This window comes from Nannobrachium achirus, assembly GCF_963921795.1.
Source record: "Nannobrachium achirus genome assembly, chromosome: 7".
Classification (NCBI taxonomy): domain Eukaryota; kingdom Metazoa; phylum Chordata; class Actinopteri; order Myctophiformes; family Myctophidae; genus Nannobrachium; species Nannobrachium achirus.
Genome location: NC_137816.1, coordinates 39,333,302 through 39,357,424, shown reverse-complemented (window position 1 = coordinate 39,357,424; position 24,123 = coordinate 39,333,302). Strand labels below are relative to the sequence as shown.

At 41.5% G+C, this 24,123-nt stretch overlaps 2 protein-coding genes across 3 annotated transcripts in view; both read right to left on the bottom strand.

Moving 5' to 3' along the window:
• Positions 1-13,496, bottom strand: part of dpep1 (dipeptidase 1) — a 25,745-nt gene extending 12,249 nt beyond the window's left edge. For both annotated transcript variants that reach the window (XR_013962198.1, XM_080730459.1), the window contains exons 1-4: positions 7,152-13,496; positions 4,581-4,707; positions 1,448-1,580; positions 259-409 (exon numbers count right to left, since the gene is read on the bottom strand). Coding sequence is in view for 1 of the 2 variants with exons in the window: in XM_080730459.1 (XP_080586585.1) it covers positions 259-409; positions 1,448-1,580; positions 4,581-4,707; positions 7,152-7,285 (545 nt within the window). In the remaining variant the exon portion in view is untranslated. The remainder of the gene's footprint in view (positions 1-258; positions 410-1,447; positions 1,581-4,580; positions 4,708-7,151) is intronic.
• Positions 13,497-14,581: 1,085 nt separating this feature from the next.
• On the bottom strand, positions 14,582-22,921 carry hp (haptoglobin). The gene is made up of 5 exons (XM_080730464.1): positions 22,767-22,921; positions 20,632-20,723; positions 19,054-19,337; positions 16,582-16,863; positions 14,582-15,670 (listed from the first exon to the last, which is right to left on the bottom strand). Exons 1-5 carry the CDS (start codon positions 22,787-22,789, stop codon positions 15,389-15,391), a joined length of 963 nt encoding a protein of 320 aa, XP_080586590.1. The 5' UTR covers positions 22,790-22,921; the 3' UTR covers positions 14,582-15,388.
• Positions 22,922-24,123: the final 1,202 nt, after the last annotated feature.

The following is a 24,123-nucleotide window of genomic DNA, read 5'->3' as shown; positions in this document are numbered from 1 at the left end:
TGCTCAAACTTTTTTTATGTGAAGGACCCCCAACATTATATGTATTTGGCCTCTGCCTCGGACCCCCATCTCAAAATATTTAGTTCCAGGGACCCACCCAGAAGCAAAACTTGAGTTACAAATTTTCGCTTAAAAAATACATATATTCAAAGATTTGCACACATTTTCAATAGCTAAAGTATAAAATAATTAAGGCCCCTCCACCTTGGGCCCTAGTAACTCAGTCCCACTCCCCCCCCCAGTGACGCCCCTGCCTACCATGGTGTGTTACAGGAGTGTGTGAGGGTGAGGTAGCGGACCCCCAGCTGGTACATGACACGCAGGGTGCCCAGGCTGCTGTCCACAGAGTGACCGCCTTCCACCCCGATCAGACTGGCTGTCTTGTTTTGACGGAAGGCCTCCATGATGTCTGTGGAGGAGAGCAGACAATGAGGATAGCCAGGGACGTGTAGAGGATGTTAGATAGACAGGGGCTGAAATTTCTAAAGGGGCCTTTTGGTGAAAATATCGAAAATAGCAGACCACCAGCTGCGACGCGTTGTGAGCTTGGAGGTCGGCTATTTTCCATGCTTGATTTTTACCCAGAGAGGGAAATTCTTTCAACATAAGATGCTACATTCAAGTTCAGGAGAGTTTGGACAAGGCTATTCTCTTGAATGCTGCCTTCAGGTATGGCATGGAAAGAGGGCATTAGGAATTCACCCAATAACCACAGTAAAAACTGCATTCATGGTCTGGAGAGGGCACTTTTTTACAGATGTCTATGACTATGTGTGCACGTGCCTGAGGATAGCAACCATAAACGACCATACACGAAACAGGTTTGAGTTACATGGGGAACAGAGATCAAAGGAGCATTACCACTAAACTGTGGTGGACAATAACAAAGTACAAATACTTTTTTTTTAGTACCTGTACTTTGCTTGAGTGTTTTGGGACACTTTATGTGACTTTAATGCTGCATTTCAACGACAAGTAATGTACTTTTGACATTCCCAAGAAGGGAAAAGTACATTATGAATTAACCACTTCATTCGCCATACAACCCATTGTGAGCTTGCAAGTCTGCTATTTTCACTATTATTGGTATTTGTTGAAGATTTATGGAAAATCTTTGGAGTACTCCAGTACTTTAACCCAAGTACAAATTTGCGGAGCCACACTTGTAGTTGAGTAATATTTAACCAAGTACTTCTGGGGTTGAGTACTTTGTCTATCACTGTCTCACAGTGGCGTCAGTTCAGAAAAAGCTAAGGTATGGCAACATGACTGGTGTCTTGCACGCACGCCTTCGCGCGCGTGCAAGACACCAGTCATGTTGCCTTACCTTAGCAACAGGCGCGATGCATTTATTTTAAGAAGTACATTTAATTTGTTTTCCCCTGTAGCCAAGGTATGGCAGCTGCCATAGCTTGCCATACCCAATTTGACGCCTCTGCAGTCTCACCTGCGCTGCTTGTGGCAAACATGAATGTCTCTGGGTATTTCTGACACATCCTGTGGACAACATCGATCTGCTCCAGAGTCTGCCTGACAGCGTCTTTATACTGAGAGTCACATGGGACATAGGCAGACCAGAACTAAAAGAGGACACAAGGCAATATTTTAGTATCGTTATCGTCTCTCAAGCCAGACAAACTCTTCCACAGTCATCACCTCGCAACGGGAAGCTGTCAACTAGTTATATTTAAAAATATACACCCACTTTATTTTTTCATTTTCATTTCATTTATCTTTTTCAGCACTTCCGATGAATAGACTTTTTGTCAGAAGCGTTTGAAAATTGTGTGAGCTAACACTAACAGTCTACAGCAGGGGTCTTCAACAGGGGGTCCGGCCGGGACCCCTAGGGGGTCCTAAGAGTTACTACAGGGGGTCCTCCAAATCTTCCAATCCTTTTTATATTAACTCATTGAATGCCCTTTTCAAGATGGCCGCCAAGTACCAGGATGCCACGTTCCTAAATTTCTAGTGCACGGATCAATTTTTAGTGCACGGATCGTGCACGCCCATGCACCATATATGCACCATATGTGTAGCACTTTTTAACAGCTTTCAAACAAAAAAATCCGCTTGGAAATCCGTTCAGGCATTCATGAGATAGAAGCCTTCAAAGTCAGACAAAACAAACACTGCCACCTTCCTAAATTTCTAGTGCACGGATCAATTTTTAGTGCACGGATCATGCACGCCCATGCCTAGATCATGCACCATATGTGTAGTACTTTTTAACAGCTTTCAAACAAAAAAATCCGCTTGGAAATCCGTTCAGGCATTCATGAGATACAAGCCTTCAAAGTCAGACAAAACAGCCATTTTTGACATTTTGAAAGATGTGTTTGTTATGGGGCTAAACATGCAATTTCGCAATTGCGATCATGCCTAATACATTTGAGGCATTTTTAGAAATTTTTTTATAAAAAAAAATTTGAACATTTTTTTTTTTTTTTTTTTTTTTTTTTTTCAAAATGGCTTCCAACTCGGGAAACTCGGGCTGTGGCAGCCTGGGAGTACTGTAATAACTCGTGAAACTCGTACAACTTGAACCCTAGTGTCCATATTCTGAGAACTGTAGTCAAAAATAGCCGATCTACTGGCTTGTATTGTGGGCTATTTTCGGCAAAGAGGGGAAAAAGAACAGACTAAGTACAGGGTGAAAGGTCAAGTTTAATTCAAATTAAATTAAAATTAAATATCTGAAAAAAAAAATTGACATGAACCCAAAATACACTGATGATTGTGCTGTCAAACAATGAAAGTATATGGAATCTATGAACAGGTTGTGGACACTACCAAAGTTAGTTACAAATGTATAATGAACACTAAGAAGTTTACAGTTGTTACCGGTAGTTTTGTATATGTCATGCCTTGGTCATAGTAATAGGGCACAGCTTTCTCAATAACCAGAATATCATCAGATCACAGAAAGCTTGGATGAATGGGGGAGGTCCAAGACCTATCTTGAGCCAAGAAAAATGTGCTCATTCAGATCATATGACAAGGGAGTGTACTGTCATGGTCATTCCACCGCATGCTTCTAATATTTGTCATGAACACACTAGTGAGATAAATCACAAGCACAGATAAATAAATGACAAATCTGGTTTCATGTTTGCAAGGATTGGAAAGGACGTCTTGAGTCTTGACGCCTCCGATTGTCTCACATCTATCTGGTGCACATCTAAAAGACTGCAAAGACTTTAGAGTGGTCCTTCATAGTGGGGTCACTGGGGTGGTATCCAGGAATGGATTCTAAGCAGTGAGTGGGCATGCGTGTTAGCACTGGTTTTCTCTGAAGTTCAACCAATACATAGCATTTTGATTTCCCCAGACATATACCGGTAGGTAGGCCAAGTTCTCTGATCGTCTGGCTATGTGAGAGTACAGGGCTGGTTGCTGTTATAAAGTCTTTCACAAACGCCTGACTTCACCAGCATACTGTACTGTACCTGTCTGCTGAATGGTTAAATTGTAAATTGCTATAATTGGTGAGAGAAGAACATGCTTTCAAAGGGCTCACGAGGTTATCCGGGACAGTACACACCCTAGTCCATGGACATTGTGATCTCTTGCATTCTGGCAAGCGTTATAGGAGGATGTACTGCCCACACCTCCAGACTAGGGAATAGCTTCTTTCCCTGAGCAGTGAAACTGCTACACCCCCTCCCCCCCTCTCTCCCCAACAACACTCACTGGCTCCAGTACATTACATCCCTGCACTCATCTACTTTATATAACACTGATAACACCTTTAACAACATCTGTTCAGGCCACCTAAGGCAATAAGTTACTACATAAAGCTATGGTATATTGGCCAGATTTGTTGAATATAGATTCTCCAGTCTGACTGACTGTTGGTAAGCAGTGTAAAGCACTGCTCACAGTAAGCTATTTTAGCTTTAAAAAGAAAAACAAACTCTACTCAGACATTGAGATAAAGGTATTGAAGTGCCCTTAAATGAAAAGGGACAAATCCAGGGTCATATTACGATATCACAATATAACTTGAACCTCCCCTATATCAGGGGTCTTCAACGTTTTCAGGCCAACGACCCCTTGGCTGAGAGAGTGATAAAGCAGGCACCCCCAGTCTACATATATTGTATACAATTGTGTTGGAGATTAAACATGTTCATAGATGTCTTAGACAGAGTAGACTTGTTTGACAGCACTATCATCAGTGTAGGTTGTTGGTCTATATTGTGTATTTTTAGACATTTAACCACTTGAACCATCAATACTTAGTCTGACTGCTCCTTTTCCCCCCTACAGCAAACCTCTTTGCCAAGAATAGCAGATCTACAAGCTCACAACGCCTCGCAGTACGAGGCGTTGTGAGCTTGTAGATCGATTGGTTATTCTTGGCTAATGTTCCACACATAACAGGGATACTAGGGTTCAAGTGGTAGTGTAGAAAAAAAAAAGTTCTTATCACACAAAGATATAGGAGGACCCCCTGTAGTAACTCTGAGTACCCCCTAGGGGTCCCGGACCCCCTGTTGAAGACCCCTGCCCTATATCATATCTCATTCTACCTTCATCCTGAGTGTGCGTGCGTGCGTGCGTGCGTGCGTGCGTACCTGTGCCCCCAGCCGCCCCTCCTTGATCTTGGGAATGTTAGTGTGTGTATTGTTGAGTGTGTTCAGATCCACTTCGTTGAGCTGGTTGTTGAAGTGCTTCCTTAACTGCCAAGGCAGGTCGTTATGGCTGTTACAATCAGAAGGCAAAGGGCACACAGATATGTACATTATGCATTGTAGAGCTCATCTTCTTTACAGGCTCAACATAACATTACATAATATGACTATGAGGGGAAGATTGCTCACATTCTGTCTGATCAGCGCTGCAAATGACTTCAAGCTGTGTTTATTGTGGAATGTGACTGTTTACTGGCTGCGGCTTAGCGCACACAGCACATACTGTATGGGCAGAAAGCTTTTATCTTCATATTTTAACCTTTTATGTTGTTTCCTAAATCAGTGGTTCTCAACCTGCATGTCTGTGTCCCAGGGGGTCTCTAGATTATTTTGGTGGGGTCCCCAGATGATTAACTTAATGTGCAACATTGTTTTCTCACTCAACAGTAGACAAACCAACATAAAGTTTAAGTTAATAGAGGGTATTTGCACATTTCTAAAGTGACAATTTAAGGACTTTTTTATATCTCTAAAAAGACAAATAAAACATTGGCCAAATTGTCAAATATTAGTGGCAGAAATTGTGAAAATAGCAGATCTACAGCTCACAACCCCTCACAACTCGAGGCGTTGTGAGCATGTAGATCTGCTATTTTCACAAAAGAACTGTGTTATACAAAATGTAATGCCTCAACTCTTAGTGCTCGTCAGGGTGGGGGGTCCCCGGTTAAAATATTATTATTTTGGGGGTCTCGGCCTGAAAAGGTTGAGAACCACTGTCCTAAATGAATGCCTTACTTTGTCATACTACAGTGTCACGCAAAAGTAGCAAAGTTAGCCGATCTAAACTCAAAATACGCCATGATGCATTTTAAGCTTGTAGATCTACTATTTATTTTTTAGCTTGACCAGTTCTTTTATCAATTAAAACGATGTTGTATGATGATTAAACGTGTGTACTTTCTACCGAGCAGGGATTGATTGAAAACTTTATTCAACTTTATTCAATTTGCATGGGAAAGGTACAATTTCATGATGGTACAGTTCACTGGTACAAGGTCAAAAAGGTTAAAGGAGATCATAGTAAGCACTTCAGCTTTTTTTTACACAGGAAACCTTTATGTGTCTCATATAACATTGAATGACAGACGGATAGAACACAGTACTATGCAGAGGATAACATCAATAGCAAAAAACAAAAGTCATAAAGAAGAAAAATAACAGAAAGAAGAAGAGAAATAAACAATATTTATAGTGGAGAAGGGGAAGTATGGGCTTAGTCAATACACAGTGGGAAAGGGGATCTGGGTTGAACGTGATCTGTGGAGCTGCCTCTGGTGTTGTAATTGTGGACATCCTTGACGTTTAGGAAGTATTTTGTCAGGTACTGCACAATGCACATGGCAGATGTGACTCATGCCCTCAGGTCACATTCCAATCCTTATAAGACACATCTGCCAGTACATGGGTATCAATTAGTGGTGTCTTGTCTTGTACACCAGGCCCATTGAAAATGCTGTACTCAGCTACCGTAAGCCACTCCATGCATGCTTTTGATAAGCGGTAAAGAAGCCCGAGAAGGAAGGTCAAGCAGGATCCTATCAGTTTGTTTTGGGCTGTTTGGAGCTTTGATTTTAAGGCATTTGGGGCATCGCGATACCATACGTGGACTCCATAGTCAAGGAGGGGCAGAATGAGTGCACCTCCTAGAGTCTTCTGCTATTGACCAGCGGGGTGACCCTTTGCCAGAAACAAATTTGTTTGTTGGCTTTTTTGATTACCTTAGTTGCCAAGTTTTTCACTGGAAAGGTTTGCCTCTAAAATGCAACCCAGGTAGGTGATTTAGTTTTTTCTTGTTATTACATTGATTGTGAAGTTATCGACTGCTAAGGTTATGAATTGACCCAAAGAGGATGGATTCGGTTTTACCTAGGTGTATTGATAGCATGTGAGCCTGGTTACTGTGTCTGTGTCTGCAGTCGGACTTTTTCGTATACAATGATTTTAGTTTTAATATTTGAAGGAATATTTGAATATGGAATAGGTAATTTGTTGACCACCGATATACACAGCTGTCTTGTATGATTTAATGTCGCTCTTAAAAAAAAAAAAAAAAAAAACTCCACCTGTTAACCTCAGCATCCCCAACACCTCGTGGTAATGAATGATAGAAATCTTGCGTGTTTACACTCTCGCGAGAGTATACTATTCCATAAAAATAGTGGTGGCTTATATCACTACCAGGCAATAACAGAACTTTTGCTGCCAATGATGGCATGTGAAAACTGAAAACGATCTCGCGTATTGCCATTTTGCTGGGAGAATTCTGGCACTGTAATGAAAACGTGGCTATAGTTTGGTGAGAATAGCAGATCTGCAAGCTAACTGAAATGTGGTGTAGAAGGAAAAAAGGAGGGGGCCTAGTATAGACCCCTGGGGGTCCCTGGACAACTTAGCATCTAAAAGGGTTCAAGTGGTTAGTATAGTATAGTATAATATAGTATAGTCACTTACCCATCGATGAGCGGCGTCTCAGACATGAGCTGTAGAGCCCTGGTCATGTACGTGTCCTCAGCAGAGAGCTGTGGGAGGATGCATGATACGACACACAACACCCTATACACATGCACACTAACTCCTGACAACATTTCTCACTCCTTTAGTGCACCCTTACTGAAGATGCCTTCCTCTCCACTCCTTGCCACCGGTACAATTCCAACTAAAGCCTGGGCGCTACTGTATGTGACCTTTGACTTCTCTAACTTCTCTATCTGGAGAAACTGTCCTGCAACTGCCTCAAAGTTGTGGCTGCTCTCTCTGCATCGTCTGCTTTCTATTCCAACCTTTTACAAATGTTCGTAGAGGGAGGGCGAGTGCCAAATTGCTGTGTTTGTGTTCTCCCTGGACTCCTCTCGGTCTCCTCTTCCCGAATTCTTGTGGGTTTTTAGCTGGAGTCTATATTTGCCCATTGCTCCTCCTCCCTTATCACTCTTTATATACTGTATTTTCCTGTCATAAATCTGGTAGTTTATGCTGTAACTAACACGTGGGTTAATGTGTAATGTTCCTGATGATGAGCGGCTCGCTATAAGCGGACGCAGTACACTCAAGATTTGATGTTGTCACTCATTCCTGTGGTCTCATCACGCTGGGTCTCATGCAGGGGCGTCACAAGGGGGGGGGGGGGGGGGGGGGGGGAGTGGGACTGAGTTACTAGGGTATTTTATACTTTAGCTATTGAAAAATAGCAGATATACAAGCTCACAGCGCGGCACAGAGTGCCGCGCTGCAAGCTTGAAGATCTGCTATTTTTAAAAAGTCGTGAAAATGTGTGCAAATCTTTGAATACTGTAGCCATGTATTGTGTAAGCGAACATTTGTAACTCAAATTTTGCTTCTGGGGGGTCCCTGGAACTAAGTATTTTGAGACGGGGGTCCGTGGGCAAATACATAATTTTGGGGTCCTTCACATGAAAAGGTTTGAGCAGTGGTGCCGTGCTGTGAGCTTGTATATCTGCTATTTTTCAATAGTTAAAGCACAAAATAATGCATAATAATGCCCAGTCTAAATGGGTTAAACCCCCTCCCCCTTTGAAGAACATTCATGGGGGGCCCGCAGTGAATCCTTGTACCCAGGGCCCAGAATTTGGTGAGACACCCCTGGTCTCATGTCTTCCTAAGTCCCATGACCCAAGGTGACTGGACTTTTGCTGTCACGGCTCCTCAGCTTTATACCTCCCTGTCTGAGATTCTCCGAGTAGTAAACGCAGTACCTTCTTCTAAATCTATTCACGTTTATAAAGCCTTTTCATTATCCCTTTGCCGCTTCTTCTCCTTGTTTTATTGTTTTATATTTTACCCATTTATCTATATATCTTTCTACTTGATCTATTTTTATTTCACCAATACAATATGTCCTTTCTTTTGTTTCCTCTCTTGGACAGATCCTAATCTATTTTATGACATGATTTCCTTAAATAATGTTTCATCATGGTTTCATCATGCTGTAATTTTCTTTTTCTTGTTTATTACAACACCAATTCACAACCAAGTTCACTGCCTGTCTTATCTGCAAGGCTGTTTTTACGTTTGGTGATAAAGACATACTTTTCACACAGTCCTGTGTGAAAGGGCTTCCTGTAAGTATAAAGATATGAACAATGTGGACACTATGAATAGCACTGGGTATGAATATGTGATCATCTGTTGCACAGACAAGTTAGATCACCAAAACAAATAAAGAATATATTGTGGACATTAAAAACAATATTATTTAAGACAATCCTTAAACTTAAACATCCATAATAAACTCCCTGTCGCACTTAGAACTACAGAGTAATTCCCTAGCTTCTGCCGTGGGCTGAAGACACACCTCTTCAGACTCCACCTAAACCCATAGCACTACTGTAACACAAATTGACCATACATGAAGCTAGTTATATTATTGTTTTTCTAGATTGATATTCCTATGCATTTGTTATATTGTTGTTGATGTATACTGACATATTATCTTGCTTATTATAGTGATGTATTACCTGCTTATTGTAAGTCGCTTTGGATTAAAAGCGTCTGCTTAATGCCTAAACTGTAAACTGTATATACATCTTAACCCATCGCACTTTAAAGGTCTAAAGCGATTACAAGCGGAAAAGATTTTTGCTCAACTGCAGTTACTTTAGCCGAGTGAGAGAGACTGCATGGCCTTCAATGTGTTTTTCATTTGAGTGTGCTTTGAAGATGCATAATCTATTAGCTTCCAACCAAGCAAGGTTAGTTTGACCTTGTGTTTGTGCCTGTTTTCAAGATAGTAAGAAAATGGGAAATCCTGATTTCAGATGGCAGATGGCCAAAAGGTGTTGGCTATACAAAAAGTGTGAATGTTCCATGAGACAGTTTCACGTGTCAAGTTAATGTGGAGTCTCTTCTACAGAAAAGTGTGTTGGCTTTCATTACTCTGTGTAATATTTCAATATTAGTAGACCTCTTCTTTTATCTTGTGTATTTGATGAAACAAGTTGACAGGTTTCACACCATATCAGGCACTGAACTAATCTTCTGAAGGTATGGGGAGATAAGGAGAGAAGGACAAGCTGCTCTATAGTTTTTTGTTGCTGCTGATAAAAAGATCCAAAACCAAACTCAATATTTTCTAGTCAGAAGTAGCCATGGTTGAAATGTGTGTGCTCATATTTATGATACAAATCCTCAATTGTAAACATACCCATAGAGGACAGGCCGGAGCAATTCAGTATTTATTGTCTACTGGCATTACTGCCACGTCACCGGTTTGGTGTAAAGAAGTGGACGAAATATTTTCGGACAAGCTCCCATTTGTTGGTTTTCAAGAAATTGAAGAAGAATATTGTATTATTATGGACACAGAGACTTCACGTTGGTATACTGTAGCTTGTTACCCCCCACCCCCTTCCCCAATAGTGGAGGTTTGTAATTTTGAATCTTTTTTCACTCTCCAAACAGAGTGAAATACAGCGACCATTCAGTGTGTTTGTTGCCTAATTTCTGATTTGATCATGTGGATTTACTAGCCTCGTACCCACCCTCTTCCGGAAACCATTTCATTTGTTTCTCGATAATGGAAGTTGGTCGTTTACTATAGGCTATGGATTTACATGGGATACGTGTTAGGATGCACAACTGTGCACACATACGCATGTTGACAGGCCGTCTATCAGACCTTCAATGTACCTCTGAATAATACATGCAGGGGAAATTCTGCATTGATGAGCAATGGAAATGTGCTATCTGTGGTATTATCACCTATTGAAAAGCCTATCGTCTATCGTCTGTATGTGTGGAGTACAGCAAATATGAGTCAGGGAAGGGAAGTGCATACCAGGAATTGATTAGCATGCCTTGTTTCCCAGCGACAGCAGAGGATGTTGAATTCAGGCCTGCAGCTGAGTACACAGCACTCTCCTTGCAAAACACCATTGAACCGTTTGTTATCGTCATCATCTAATCCTGTATTTCACAAGCCTATATGCTCCTATTTGAAGACTGGTGTGGGACAACCAAGGACAGGATGGGAGCGTGTCGATATTGCGACATAGCATCTGTTTGACGGTTCATTCTTTCGACAGTGGTGAATGTTAACCTGGTGAAAAGCTAACCTGCCGACGCGGGTGAGTAGCTAACCAGCCGACGTGGGTGAATGTTAACCTCTATGCCTAAACCTAAATCAAACCCTGACCCTAACCCCAGTAACCGTGACCAAGCCCCCGGAACCCTGGGGGCGCCCTGAAACAAAATGGACATGGTGGCCGTTTGAGGTACTGCAGTTGGGGCTTCTATTCATGAACCTCATGAACGCGCATCTAGGCTTCTTTGTATTGACACGCGTTCATACCGGAAGTGCTCGTTCATGAATTAGAGCCCCAGCGTGTCCATGAAGCGTGATTACAGGTCCAACTGGGAAAGATGGATAACCACGCCCCGGACTCATTTTTGAAGCTTGTGATTGGCTGGACCGGACGTAGGGAGCGCTCCGTTGTAGTCACTTGAACCGCGCGAGGTGCACCAAAACCCAATTATCATGGCGTTTATCGTGCGCTTGCCCAGGCCTTACGGCCTGGGCATAAATATAACGATTGCATTCACCACGGCTTCGTAACTCGCGCGGCGCTCCGCCGGCCGCGTGGCCCTGGCCCAAGGTCCGCTGGCCTTCGCGCCGCTTGCAATGTCGTGGACAATAACTGTGAAAACGAGCGCTCTATGCCGTTTCCATCCATCTTTCCCAGTTGGATCCGTAATCACGCGTCCATGAACACAAACTATGACGCAAAATGCGTCACAGAAGCCAAATAGAAGCCCCACTACGTCACGTTTCAGAGGCGTCTCAAACGCGGAAGTACGCTTCATGCGCTGGGTGAGCAACTCAATGCAAGTGGACGGGCGGGGATATCCGGTGTCCTCTCTATTCTTATTATAACTCTATGACTATGACCGTGACACGGGTGAGTAGCTAATCTGCCGACTCCCTTAGTCGAAATGATGGGACGTAGAAATAGCGAGATTTCCCTGTGTTGGTAATGACAAATTACAATTTACACATTCATGTGTAAATTGAAAAAAGAAAAAAAGTTTTGACTGCAACAAATAGCGTAAAAGAGAAAGGCTTGCCTTATAGGCTCCACTCTATGCTATGAGGGCTGCTAAGTTCTGCTGGGGAAACTGGACAACAGGGGCATTTCTTCCTAAATTGGACAGTCATTTTGGATCAATATCAGTAGGAAAATGAGCCTACATGTTATTTAATGCAGAGTTGTCCGCTGGCATAGTGGTCCAGGCACCTAAGCGCGTCACAGGATCGAGTCCCAATCCCGACGGCCTGTTTGCATGTCACTCCCCATCTCTCTCCCCATTTCCTACTATTCTATCAATAAAGGCATAAAAGCCCCAAAACATTATAATAATGTAAATGTAACTGTATGCCTTCAACCCCTACAGCAACAGAAGGGATGTTCATGTACAATACACCAGTGAGCTAGAAAGGAGAACTAAAGTCCTTTGACTTTGCTTTATTGGCTGTTAGGTAAATCATGCTTGTAAACACAACTATAAAATAAATCACATTTGTGTATTTATGACTGCCTAGGACACTTTTACAAAGATTATTTGTGTTCAAGGCCTGAACATCTCCATGAACTTGTACATTTATGGAGCTGTTCAGGCCTTAAATATGGAACTCCAAACACTACCTGGGGAAGTGTCCAAGGCTGTCACAATTTAGATACCCAATTGTCAGATTCAATAAAATAAAATGTACGACAGTCTTGATCAAAGGCCAGGTTTCCTTATGCAGAAACGATAGCCTGTTTACTTTTGTGATGACTGCATGAATGTTCAAACTAGTTTGGGATTAGGCCTATTTGTCAAATGCTTATATTTTAGAAACAGAATAGGGGCTGTAGCCTGGACACATACATGTTTTCCCATACTTCTTGTATGTTTTCCTTACTTTTTCAGATCTGGAAATTACTCAAATTAAATGCCATACTTTTCCATACTGTAGACTAGCTACCTTCGTAGGAACCCTGTTAAGGGTGCAGATTATTGACGAATATAGAGTGAAGGATATATAATAAGAATCTGTTGTGGTGGATCCTGTTGTGGATCAAACATTCGGCCAAAATTGCAGATCTACGTTGTTGTTCTAAGGTTGTAGTTCGTCTTTTTTAGGCAAAAATATTATAGAGACCTCCTGGGGGATTCTGGTTAACTAAGTATATTAAAGTGATATTTCACTTTCAAAAAAACTTTTGGTAATTTTATTGTCTAATCAGGCTTTTATGAACACCCTGAACAGTTTTTAATTTGCTTGATTCAATATTTAGATATTTGATGTAAATGTTACCAGGCCCTCCAGGCCCAGGGCCTCTCCCCACACACACCCATTGTAACTTCAAACTTCATTTTAACCATGATAGATTCATTAAAAACACCCATTATTTTTTCTGGTGACTCATATTACCCTCCTAATACGTGAGCAGGCCGTGTTTTATTTATTTATTTTTAATTATTATTTTTTGTATTTCATTTTTTCCATTTCCCCAAATAATTATTAAAAATAAATGAAAAAGGTTATCGAAAAAACAAAGCTCATGTATTAGGAGGGTAGTATGAGTCACCAGAAAAAGTTTTAATGAATCTATCATGGTTAAAATGGAGTTTGAAGTTACAATGGGTGTGTATGTGGAGAAAAGCCCATAAGGTGTTTCCCTGATGAAAGTGGAATATAGCCTCCAGTAGCCTAAATGATAGAAGGAGCTTTTACTGAACGCATTTGATCCCTGTGCAATATGAAACTCACTGGTCTTTAAATGGTGATTTCCTTTTACATAAGAGGGTATAATCATAACAGTAGGTACATGCAGTTCAAAAGTGTATCCCTTTGTGCATGCATTAATCTGACATGGTGATTCTCCAACAGTAATATGGCCATTAAAAATACTAGTCTAAATGATAAGGAGCTTGTAAGCTTATAAGGAGTTCCAAGCAGCTTTATGTCATGCAAAGCTCAGCAGGGGTGAGCAAGAAAGAGTTCACAGCAAGACGAGTAATGACCCCTGACAGGGACATTAATATTTCAGGTGTTACAGAGGAGCTTCCTGCTCCTCCTTACCCATGATTATAAAAAAGATGCATTTCATTAGCACACCGGTCTTCAACGTTTTCAGGCCAAGGACCCCTTAGTTGAGAGAGAGATGAAGCAGGGAGCCCCAACCTGTTCATAGATTCCATAATAGTTTCATTGTTTGACAGCACGATCATCAGTGTATTTTGGATTTGTGTCAATTTGTGTTTTCAGATATTTAACCACTTGAACCGTCAATACTTAATAAACATGACCTTTGTACTTAGTCTGCTCTTTTTCCCCTCTACAGTACACCAAACCTCTTTGCCGAAAATAGCCGATCTACAAGCTCACAACGCCTTGCAGTGCGAGGCGTTGTGAGCTTATAGATCGGCTATTTTTGTCTAAAGTTCTCAGAATAAGGACAATAGGGTTCAAGTGGTTAATATAAAAAAGGAGAAAAACGTTTCTATCACACAAAGATCCCGGACCCCCTGTTGAAGACCCTTGCATTAGCATGTACAGTATTTTATCTGAAAAAGACTGTGGCACATGGTTCTTCATGGTACCACACACATAAAGTACATGTGTTGTATGGTACCAGCAGACATGATCAATAATCATTGGCATAGACTTGAGTGAATGTTTTGTCTCATAATATATTAAAGTTTTATTTAAAATGAACTTGACTTTGTGATATTAGACAACCAAAACACATCAGCAGCTTGACACACACACACACACACACTCACACACACACGCACACACACACACACACACACACACACACACACACACACACACACACACACACACACACACACACACACACACACACACACACACTCTGTCCAATTGAACATGAAACCTTTATTTTCTACTTGCCAAGCAGTGATAATGACTTTGAACACAGCAACGATAATTGCTATATACCGTCTCACAAAGCAAAGTTCATTACAGTATTAACTATGACTAATCTAAATGAGCCAATGAAAGCCTTCATTATAATTGAGTTTATTTCATTGTTATTGTTCATTCCGTCATAAAAATGTTGCAACGTGCCAGGTTGTAAGGGGCGAAGAGATATGTGTTGAGCAGGGGGTCTTCAACGGGGGGTTGGGGACCCCTAGGGGTCCTCAGAGTTAATACAGTGGGGCTGCCAAATGTTTGTGTGACAGGAACCTTTTTACATTAACCACATGGTGGGACCTTCGCCAAAAATAGCAAATCTTCAAGCTCAGTTGTGAGCATGTAGATCTGCTATTCTTTGCAAGGAAATTTGGTGTATGGTGGAAAAGCAGACCAAGTACAGAGCCAAAGGTCAAGTTTACTAAGTATTGAGGGTTTAAGTGGTGAAATGTCCAAAAATAACCATTAACGTTAATCCAACATATTGATTGAAAATATAAGGTGTAAACAAAAATAGTATAGTGCTGTCAAACAAGTCAATGAAGCCATCTATGAAATCTATGAACAGGTTTAATCTGCAACATAATTTTATACAATATGTAGTGGGAGTCCCTGCTTAATCTCTCTCTCATCTATGGGGTCCTTGGCCTGAAAACTCCTGGTGTGAGTGAAAAAATGGCATACCAAGTACAGTTGCACTTGTACTCATGTCCGTTTCACTAAGTAGGCATATAGAGGGTTCAAGTGGTTACGGTTGCCTTGCATACAGCTCAGCCATTACTGCAGAACGCAAAGCTGACGATCCCTCGGTATCTCCCCTGAGGACAGCGTGGATCCAGGGCAGATATGCAGAGATCTTCATATAGACTGCATACATGTTCCTGCGACAGGAATGGTCGAAGGACAGAATCCCTGCTGCATACACCTGCCCATCCTGAGGGCCTCTGACGGCCAGAGCACCTCCTGCATCCCCGTAACAAACGTTCTCTTCATACCTAGTGGCCGCCGTGCAGAACATGTTGTCATCCACCTTCAGATAAGATAAGATTACATTGATCCCGTGAGGGAAATTCAATCACCAAAGGCAGCATAGCAGTTAAAGGACAACTTTGCTTTTTACAACAAGGGTTCATATTTTAGATAGTCATTAGAGAAAAGAAGAGTCTTAAAATGTTTTCATTTACTTCTTTCTATCCTTTTAGTGATTTTAACTTTGATTTTGATTTGCATGCATGCCCCGAGGTTGGGGGCATGCATACAAGTGGCTAAATATGTATTTTTAGACACAATAAGCCCATTCCCAAGATCTTTCAGGGGCAGATGTGACTTATGGGGGCTGGTGTAAATAGTAACAAAGATATTGCCGACTTATTGTGTCTAAAAATACATATTTAGCCACTTGTACGCATACCCCACCCACTGAAATCAAAATACAAAAATCGCTAAAACAATAGAAAGCAGTAAATGAAAACATTTTAACACTCATCTTCTCTTTTCTCTAATTACAATCTAAAATATGAACACTTGTTGTAAAAAAAACAAAGTTGTCCTTTAAGATACAGATTACAGTGGGCAAGAACAAGTATGAAAATACATCACATTCAATGCAACACCATGAAAGGCAAAATGTACAATAGAAAACATTATACAGATACTTGCGGTTAACAATTTAATCATGCTTTTTGGCACTAAACATTGGAACATACAAATAAAAATTACATTTCTATTTGGCTTTTAGGTACCCATAATCAAAATGAGCCAGAACAGGTCATGCATTTATCTTCAAAAGCTTCAACAGAGCGAAAATAGCACCTTGTAGATCTGCTATTTCGCTCTTTTTCAACAGATGATTTTTTTTCAATGCATATGAAAATAATTGCAATTTCCTCAAATAATTGCCATTAGGCGATCATTATGTAACAATAATTGTGACAGACCTACCTTTGGAGTGCGTCCGCCCTTATGCTGGTTCTTACAGGAGTGGTGATTTTCCGCCAGGGACAGCACCAGGTGTTTGAGTGACAGAGCATGGGTAAAGAGGGCCCCCTGACCCCAGCCAGCGATGACCCCCGTCCCCCCCATTATGTTGTCCAGGTCCTGCCCTGGCTCTGGTAAGGGGATGGGGGTCACTCTGTCCCCCACCGCCACAGGGTGCTTCAGCTGGATCAGAGCCAGGTCGTTGTCCCAGTCCGACTGGTTCTGGAACCCCGGGTGCAGAACCACCTGGGAGTATGAGGTAACAAACAATAGAGAGGTTCATTCTAATTTATTCGAACTTTTTATTTTGCTATTAAACTGGTCTTTTTCTATAATGCTGAAAAACAGGCCGTTACAGTCTGACTTTTTAATCATTACTCCATGGTAATTATGGATTTATTATAATTATGATTTGCTTTTTTATCTTTTATTTTACATTTCACATTAAGCATTCTGTAATTATTGTTTTGATTAGTGATTCTTGTCATTGATATTAGAATAACAGTATTATTTTGTATTCTCTAATCCACATCAAAGAACCACTCATGCACTGTATTGCTGTACCGTCGTCTCTGGTTGACTTTGTCACATTTCACTCAGGTTTTTTCATCTCACTTACTTCACACGGTCTACTGCCTTCACACACTTATGTCTTGCAATGTAGTTTCAAATACAGCCACGGGGTGGCACTTGAGTCAGCAAACATCAGCAGGATATATAATGTCTCATACAAGAAATGTATTTATCCATGGCATGTTATGGAAAGTAAATACAAATCAGAAACACATTGGTTTGTTCTTTCCCCACCACAGTCATGCAATTTAGCTAAATTATGTTTTAATTAAGATTAAAGAAAATATTGTGTCTAAAAATGTCAAAACTCTTTCTTATTCTTATGTTCAATCACAATCAGAATTGGTTTCTTACCTATATCAGAGTGTCAACTACATTTGAATAATAATAGTTACCTACTACTTGCACAAGTGAAATTCAGTATTTTCAGCCCAACCGATTTGCTGCCCACAAGGAGCGCGTCAGCAACTAGGAGTTAAGAGTCTTGCTCAGGGACACACATCAACATTGCTACCATGGTCTGGAATTGAACCAGGGACAACCAGGGGCTCTGGTTCCCCAAGCGGGCTCCCTAACCATTCAGCTATGGCCAAGAGTCAATGATGGCTATGAAAGGGACGAGTGGGCGGTCCCTTTTCTTGACGATGGCTTGCCAGATTGCATTCACACACACAGATGGCAGGAAACCATGCAAGGCACCAACCTGCTCACCGGTAGCAACTAGGAGTTGAGACTTCAGAGTGAACTGAAGACTGAAAACCTTTCGAGAAACTTCCGTGTTCTATGCCAGTTTCTCTACCCCTGAGCCACCATCACACCTAATAAGATCCTTTACTCTAGCCTACCTATCTATCTAACATTATATTGATCAATTAATCGATAGCTTAATGGCTGTCTTTGCCACGAACACATAATAGGCAAAACTCAAATTGAAAAACTAATTTACATGATGATCTTCTTCCCGGATTCAAACTGCCTTACCCAAGGATCAAGACATTACAACACATTGATTCTACCACCAAGCCATGGTAACTCTATGGTCATTTGTAAAACACACACATACATCCTTCTGAGTACATTTGCAGAGCATCAGTCTGTCTTATCAAAACTCCTATTTAATAAAATGTAGTCAGCCACCCATATAACACTATAAACATTTTAGTTAGTTTTGCTATTTGATTTATTAAATAAATAAAAAACTAAGTTGAAATAAATAGGGTAGCATAGTTTAGGGAGCCCGCCTGGGAAACCAGAGCCTCTGGTTGGCCCTGGTTCGATTCCAGGCCAAGGTAGCAATGTCAATGTGTGTCCGTGAGCAAGACTCTTAGCCCCTAATTTCTCACACGCTCCTTGTGGGCAGCAAATCAGCTAGGTTGGGAAAATACTTAATTTCCTGACGAAATAGGTGTAGGCCTATATAATATATACTGCTCAAAGAAATGAAGGGAACAAAATGTTCCCTTAATTCTTTGAGCAGTACTATATACTATACTCAAATAAATTAAAATAAATTAAGGGAACATTTTGTTCCCTTCATTTCTTTGAGCAGTATATAAAAATTAAGGAAACAAACACATTATTATTATTTTATTTTTTCTCCCTTTTCTCAATTCAAATGAGCTGTCTTGAGAAAACATGCATACACCTAGCATAAACATTAACAGAAAGTATGTAGTCTAGTACTTACCACTGACCATTTGAAATACAAACAGTAACAAGACAGCAGATCCACCACTGCCCCTTAGTGGCGGACAGTTGAAAATCACATGACGTGCATGACATCCCTGACATGCCTGATCTGGGCAAATTGCCCCAGGAAATGTGACAAGGTCAACCAGAGACGACGGTATGTTTATTGCTCACCTTCTCAACTGGATGCTCAGTAGAAGTATTAGCCCCACGGCGGTCTGAGATGCCCAGGTACACTCTGGGGGTGAGGGGTTCCTTTCCCAGAGTGTCCTGGCGCTGCTTCTTGGCAAACAGGTTCCTGCCAGTGGTCAGAACCCAACGGTCAGAGATGAGTGTCCCTCCTGCAACGCCCCCGTCTGACTCTCTGTCACCCAGATGCACCAAGGCCTGCCAGGGAACGTGAGGAGCTAAGGTGCCCCCAACCATACGCCGGAAACGCAACGCTCCTGGCCTCAGAGCTGGGACATAAACATCAAGATATGAAAAATTATGCAGAATATATATATTTGTTACCATGAAAACCTCCACCGGCTGTCTGTCAGTCAGTCAGACCCTCCGTCAGTCAGTCTGTACGTCACATCATGTCACACTTTTGGCCCTATCTCCGGCACCGTTGCCCCTATCCATGCCAAACTTTGCACACACACTCCTTGGCTGCAAAACCACAATCTCCACCCCTGATCCCATCTGTAGAACCAGCCGTTAATGTGGTATGTGGCCGATTTGGCCTCCATATATGGGCATTCCCATATGAAGTCCTGTTAGATATGGGCTTAATATTGATGACATCAGGGAACTCCATATATGGGCATAAAAGGGATTCTGTTAGTGTGACATCACAGTGAAGCCAGAGCGTGATGTCAGAGCGGCAAACCCATAGAACCACAGTGTCAGGCGTGACAGAGATACATACATACATATGTACAACCTGTGACTGATCACTACAGTCGCAATTACATTGATACAAATAACAACATAATAACAACCTAACCTTGAGCACTGCCTGTATCTGATCAAGTCCCAGTCCATGCATATAGGCTGCCCACACATTTGAACCAATGCATTGTTTACCCCCAGAATAAACCAAAAATATCAACATCTAATCACATATGCATTGCTTTAGGAGGATACAAGCTTCAAGGGGATGGAATTGCACTTATGATCCCCTATGTACTTGCTTGCATGTATAAGCCTGATTACAGGACTGCTATTTGGAGTGTCATTGGAGAAACCTCCGTCATGGTTTTCAATCTGGTTAGTGAAATGGATTGAACAAAGCTCCATTCTTGCATAATTTGGGTATACATACAACTCGTGCATATAACTGTACAGGATCTCTTTTTTGCGACCGTCAGTCTCTGTCCGCCACACGTCACGTCACACTTTTGCCCTACTCATATCTCCGGCACCGTTGCCCCTATCCATGCCAAACTTTGCACACACACTCCTTGGCTGCCAAACCACAACCTCACCCCTCATTTCTCACATAGCCCTCTTCTAGCGCCACCATGAGGCAGATTCTTGCAAAACACATTTTTGGACACTGCTCCTACAGATTTTGCCCTAAAATCACACAAAGCGGTAACCAGTATCTCTAAAGTCACATCATCACCATGGATCTGTCCCATTTCCCATATTCCCTCCTGATTGGCTACCATTGCCTTCTAAAATTTGTGTATGCGACCTGGCGGTCGCTTATCTCCCTATTAGGGACTTACTGGTATTGTGTGCGTAAGTGCGTGCGTTGTATACCTGACATATCGTGTTTGTTTCTGCCTTCAGGGTGAGCCACATCTGCCAGACTGGCCCATGCTGCCAACTGGAGCACGGCGGCCAAGGACAACCTTAGGACAACACAGTCACACGGCATGTCATTCTGAAACACTATATCGTAATGTCCAGGGGCGTCGCACCACATTCTGGGCCCTGGGAACAAAGATTCACTGCAGGCCCCGATGAATGTTCTTCATAGGGACTGGGAACGCATTATTACGCATTATGTTGTGCTTTAACTATGTTTTTTGAAAAACCTATGTTTCTGTGTCAGTGGTACTCAAACCTTTTCATGTGAAGGACCCCCAAAATGATATGTATTTGGCCACACACCCCCATCTCAAAATATTTAGTTCCAGGGACCGCCCCAGAAGCAGAATTTGCGTTACAAATGTTCGCTTAAAAAATACATAGATTTGCACACATTTTCACGACTTTTCAAAAATAGCAGATCTACAAGCTCACAGCACGGCACAAGGTGCCACGCTGTGAGCTTGTATATCTGCTATTTCTCAATAGCTAAAGTATAAAATAATGAAGGCCCCGCCACCTTGGGCCCTAGTAACTCAGTCCCACTTCCCCTCCCCTTGTGACACCCCTGGTAATGTCCTCCGTGCTCATTTAACCTTTGGTTACATACTGTAGGTCCATATATTTGTTACATTAATACATCCCGCCATTGACTGCTCCTAATAATTAACATTTAATTTAACATTTAAGAAAAACATGTGAAACATTTCATTCCATAATGACCATTTGTGGTATAAATATTGTTATGAACAAATAACTTTTTAAAATAACTAAATGTGTTGGTTGATAAAACACTTTTATGAATTGCAAGAAGTACATTTAGCGCTATTATTTGAGACACACATACAGCAGGTATCTGGGAGCATGGCCAATTCCGTTATATTGTCTTGGAGGTTCAAACAATACAGGTATCAGGCATTGCATTTGAGAGAAAGATTGTATACACGACTACACAGTGATATCTTTTTCTGTCCTTATGCAAACTAATGGTTCGTATTGTAGCGCAGGGACCTGCAGTAACCACCATCATGACAAATGAAGGCAGGATAATTATTTGTTTTATCACTTTTTATATTGAGAGGTGGGTCGGATTGTCCAAATTGTCCAAGAGCATACCAATAAAGGCCAGTCCACACCAATGCAACAACTTGCGACCATGATCCCCAATGGCAGTTGCAAGGAGTTGGGGACTGGCCTTAGAAGTGCATTGGTGAAGTTTGGCCTTATAGTACAGGGGATAATTCAAATTTTGGTACCACCCAAGGTGACCGTAACATTTTTGGATTTTCTTCTTCGTACATGTCTCTAGTTTATATTTTGGAATGATAAACCTTTCTGAGAAGTAGCTTAATTGATGTTATCACCCGCTAGAGTCGGTGTCCCATTAACTTTACATTACAGGGAAAAAAAGGTAAAAAATAATCTGCTTTAAGTAGCATATGAGGGGTCAAACTCTGGGTTTTTCATGATTCTGAATCCATTGCAAGCATCTTTTTTGCACGAAAAACATTCCTTGCGCTAAAAACGACGGTTTAGTGGTTTGAAAAAGGGATGAAAAGTGATGAGTCATCACTTTTAACACATTTGAGGGGGCCGTTTTAGCCCAAGGAATGTTTTTTGTGCAAAACAGATGCTTGCAATGGATTCAGAATCATGAAAAAACCCTAGTTTGACGCCTCATATGCTACATAAAGCTGATTTTTTACCTTTTTTACCCCTGTAATGTAAAGTTAATGGGACACCGACTCTAGCGGGTGATAACATCAATTAAGCTACTTCTCAGAAAGGGTTGTCATACCAAAATATAAACTAGAGACATGTAGGAAGACAAAAATGTAAAAAACGTACGGTCACCTTGGGTGGTACCAATTTGTGAAAATATCAGTATTATCCCCTGGTCTATTAAGGCTCAGTCCTTGTGGAGCCAACCCGGGTTTGAATATGCTGCATGCCCTCCGTGCTGCCATTTCTTATCAATCTCCACTGCCGTTGTCAAATAAAGGCTAAAAAGGTCTACTGAGACTCTGACTGCCAGTAATCTGTCTAGAGATCCTGATTATGTTTCAGCATGAATAATTACTTACCACAATTTGTTGTGAGTATCCATCTTCTGCGTGATAAATAAAGTATGTCTTGTTTTTTAGTCTGCTGCTGTGTGTGTTCAGGTTTTGTAGCCTCGAGTCTTTATATCAGTTGAGAACATCCTCAATTCTTCTGGGAAATTCATGGGCACAGGACCTCTGATTCCTGGAAAAGAAAAAAAAAACAGGATAAATAAATAAATTGTGAAATCTCTGCTGTGGTCATTTTGGACACTGGCCTAAAGACTGACTAGCCTCGTACCCACCCTCTTCCGGAAACCATTTAATTTACTGGATTACGGAAGTTGGTCGTTTACTAGGCTAAAGCCTGACTGCATATAGCTAAAGAACTGTGACCTGTTATAGTTGAAAAGAAAAACACTTTACCCCTAAAGGGTTAGCACAAAAGAGCATTCAACTCATAGCTTGCCTTATATGACAAGGCAGTACAGTACCTACAGTACGTTTGCTGACAAGTCAGATCTGTTGTTGGATATTCAAGATTCATGATTCATCCCTATGATGAAGTACAAATATAGCAAGGTGAAAGTATGTACCCTCTATCTGCAGTGCTCGGAATGTCACACCACTTTGACACTTTGTTTTCAGTTGCGTTATCTTTGTTGATTACATGTAAGTAGTCATGGAGAGGTGAAGCCTAATGGAGTGTAAACATGGAGTGTAAACATCAGAAGATTCACACACAAGTTTCTGTGTGTGTGTGTGTGTGTGTGTGTGTGTGTGTGTGTGTGTGTGTGTGTGTGTGTGTGTGTGTGTGTGTGTGTGTGTGTCTGTCTGTGTTTGTCTGGAGCTAATCTCACATGTTTTGGTCAATGGTTCTGTATGGCCAAATAAAGGCTGGGTTTCCAAGGCTAAAGGTTCTGGGATTTACAGAATGATGACATTAGGGATTTACACCAGGTATTGCATAAGCAGAGGGGCATGTGTTCCCACTGGACATGGATCGGTGCCCACTGGGCATTACATTGGACACAGATAGACGTAGATTGTCGGTTTTGTCGTCCTCGAGTTACGCAGGGGACAGACAGCAGGGCTGTGCAGAGAATGTTAGAGGCAGGGGCTGAAAATAGCCTTTTGGTGGAAATATTGAAAATAGCAGACCTCCAAGCTCACAACGTGTCGCTCTGCGACGCGTTGTGAGCTTGGAGGTCGGATATTTTCGGTGCGTGATATCACACTAAACTAAGCATAATCAAGTGCTCAAATACTGGAGATGTGTCGTAACGGCATGGATTTCTACACAGGGAGGGCAATTCTTTCAACATAAGATGCTGCATTTAAATTCTCAATTCTTTCAGTTTGGACGAGGCTTCTTGAAGATCTTGAATGCTGCCTTCAG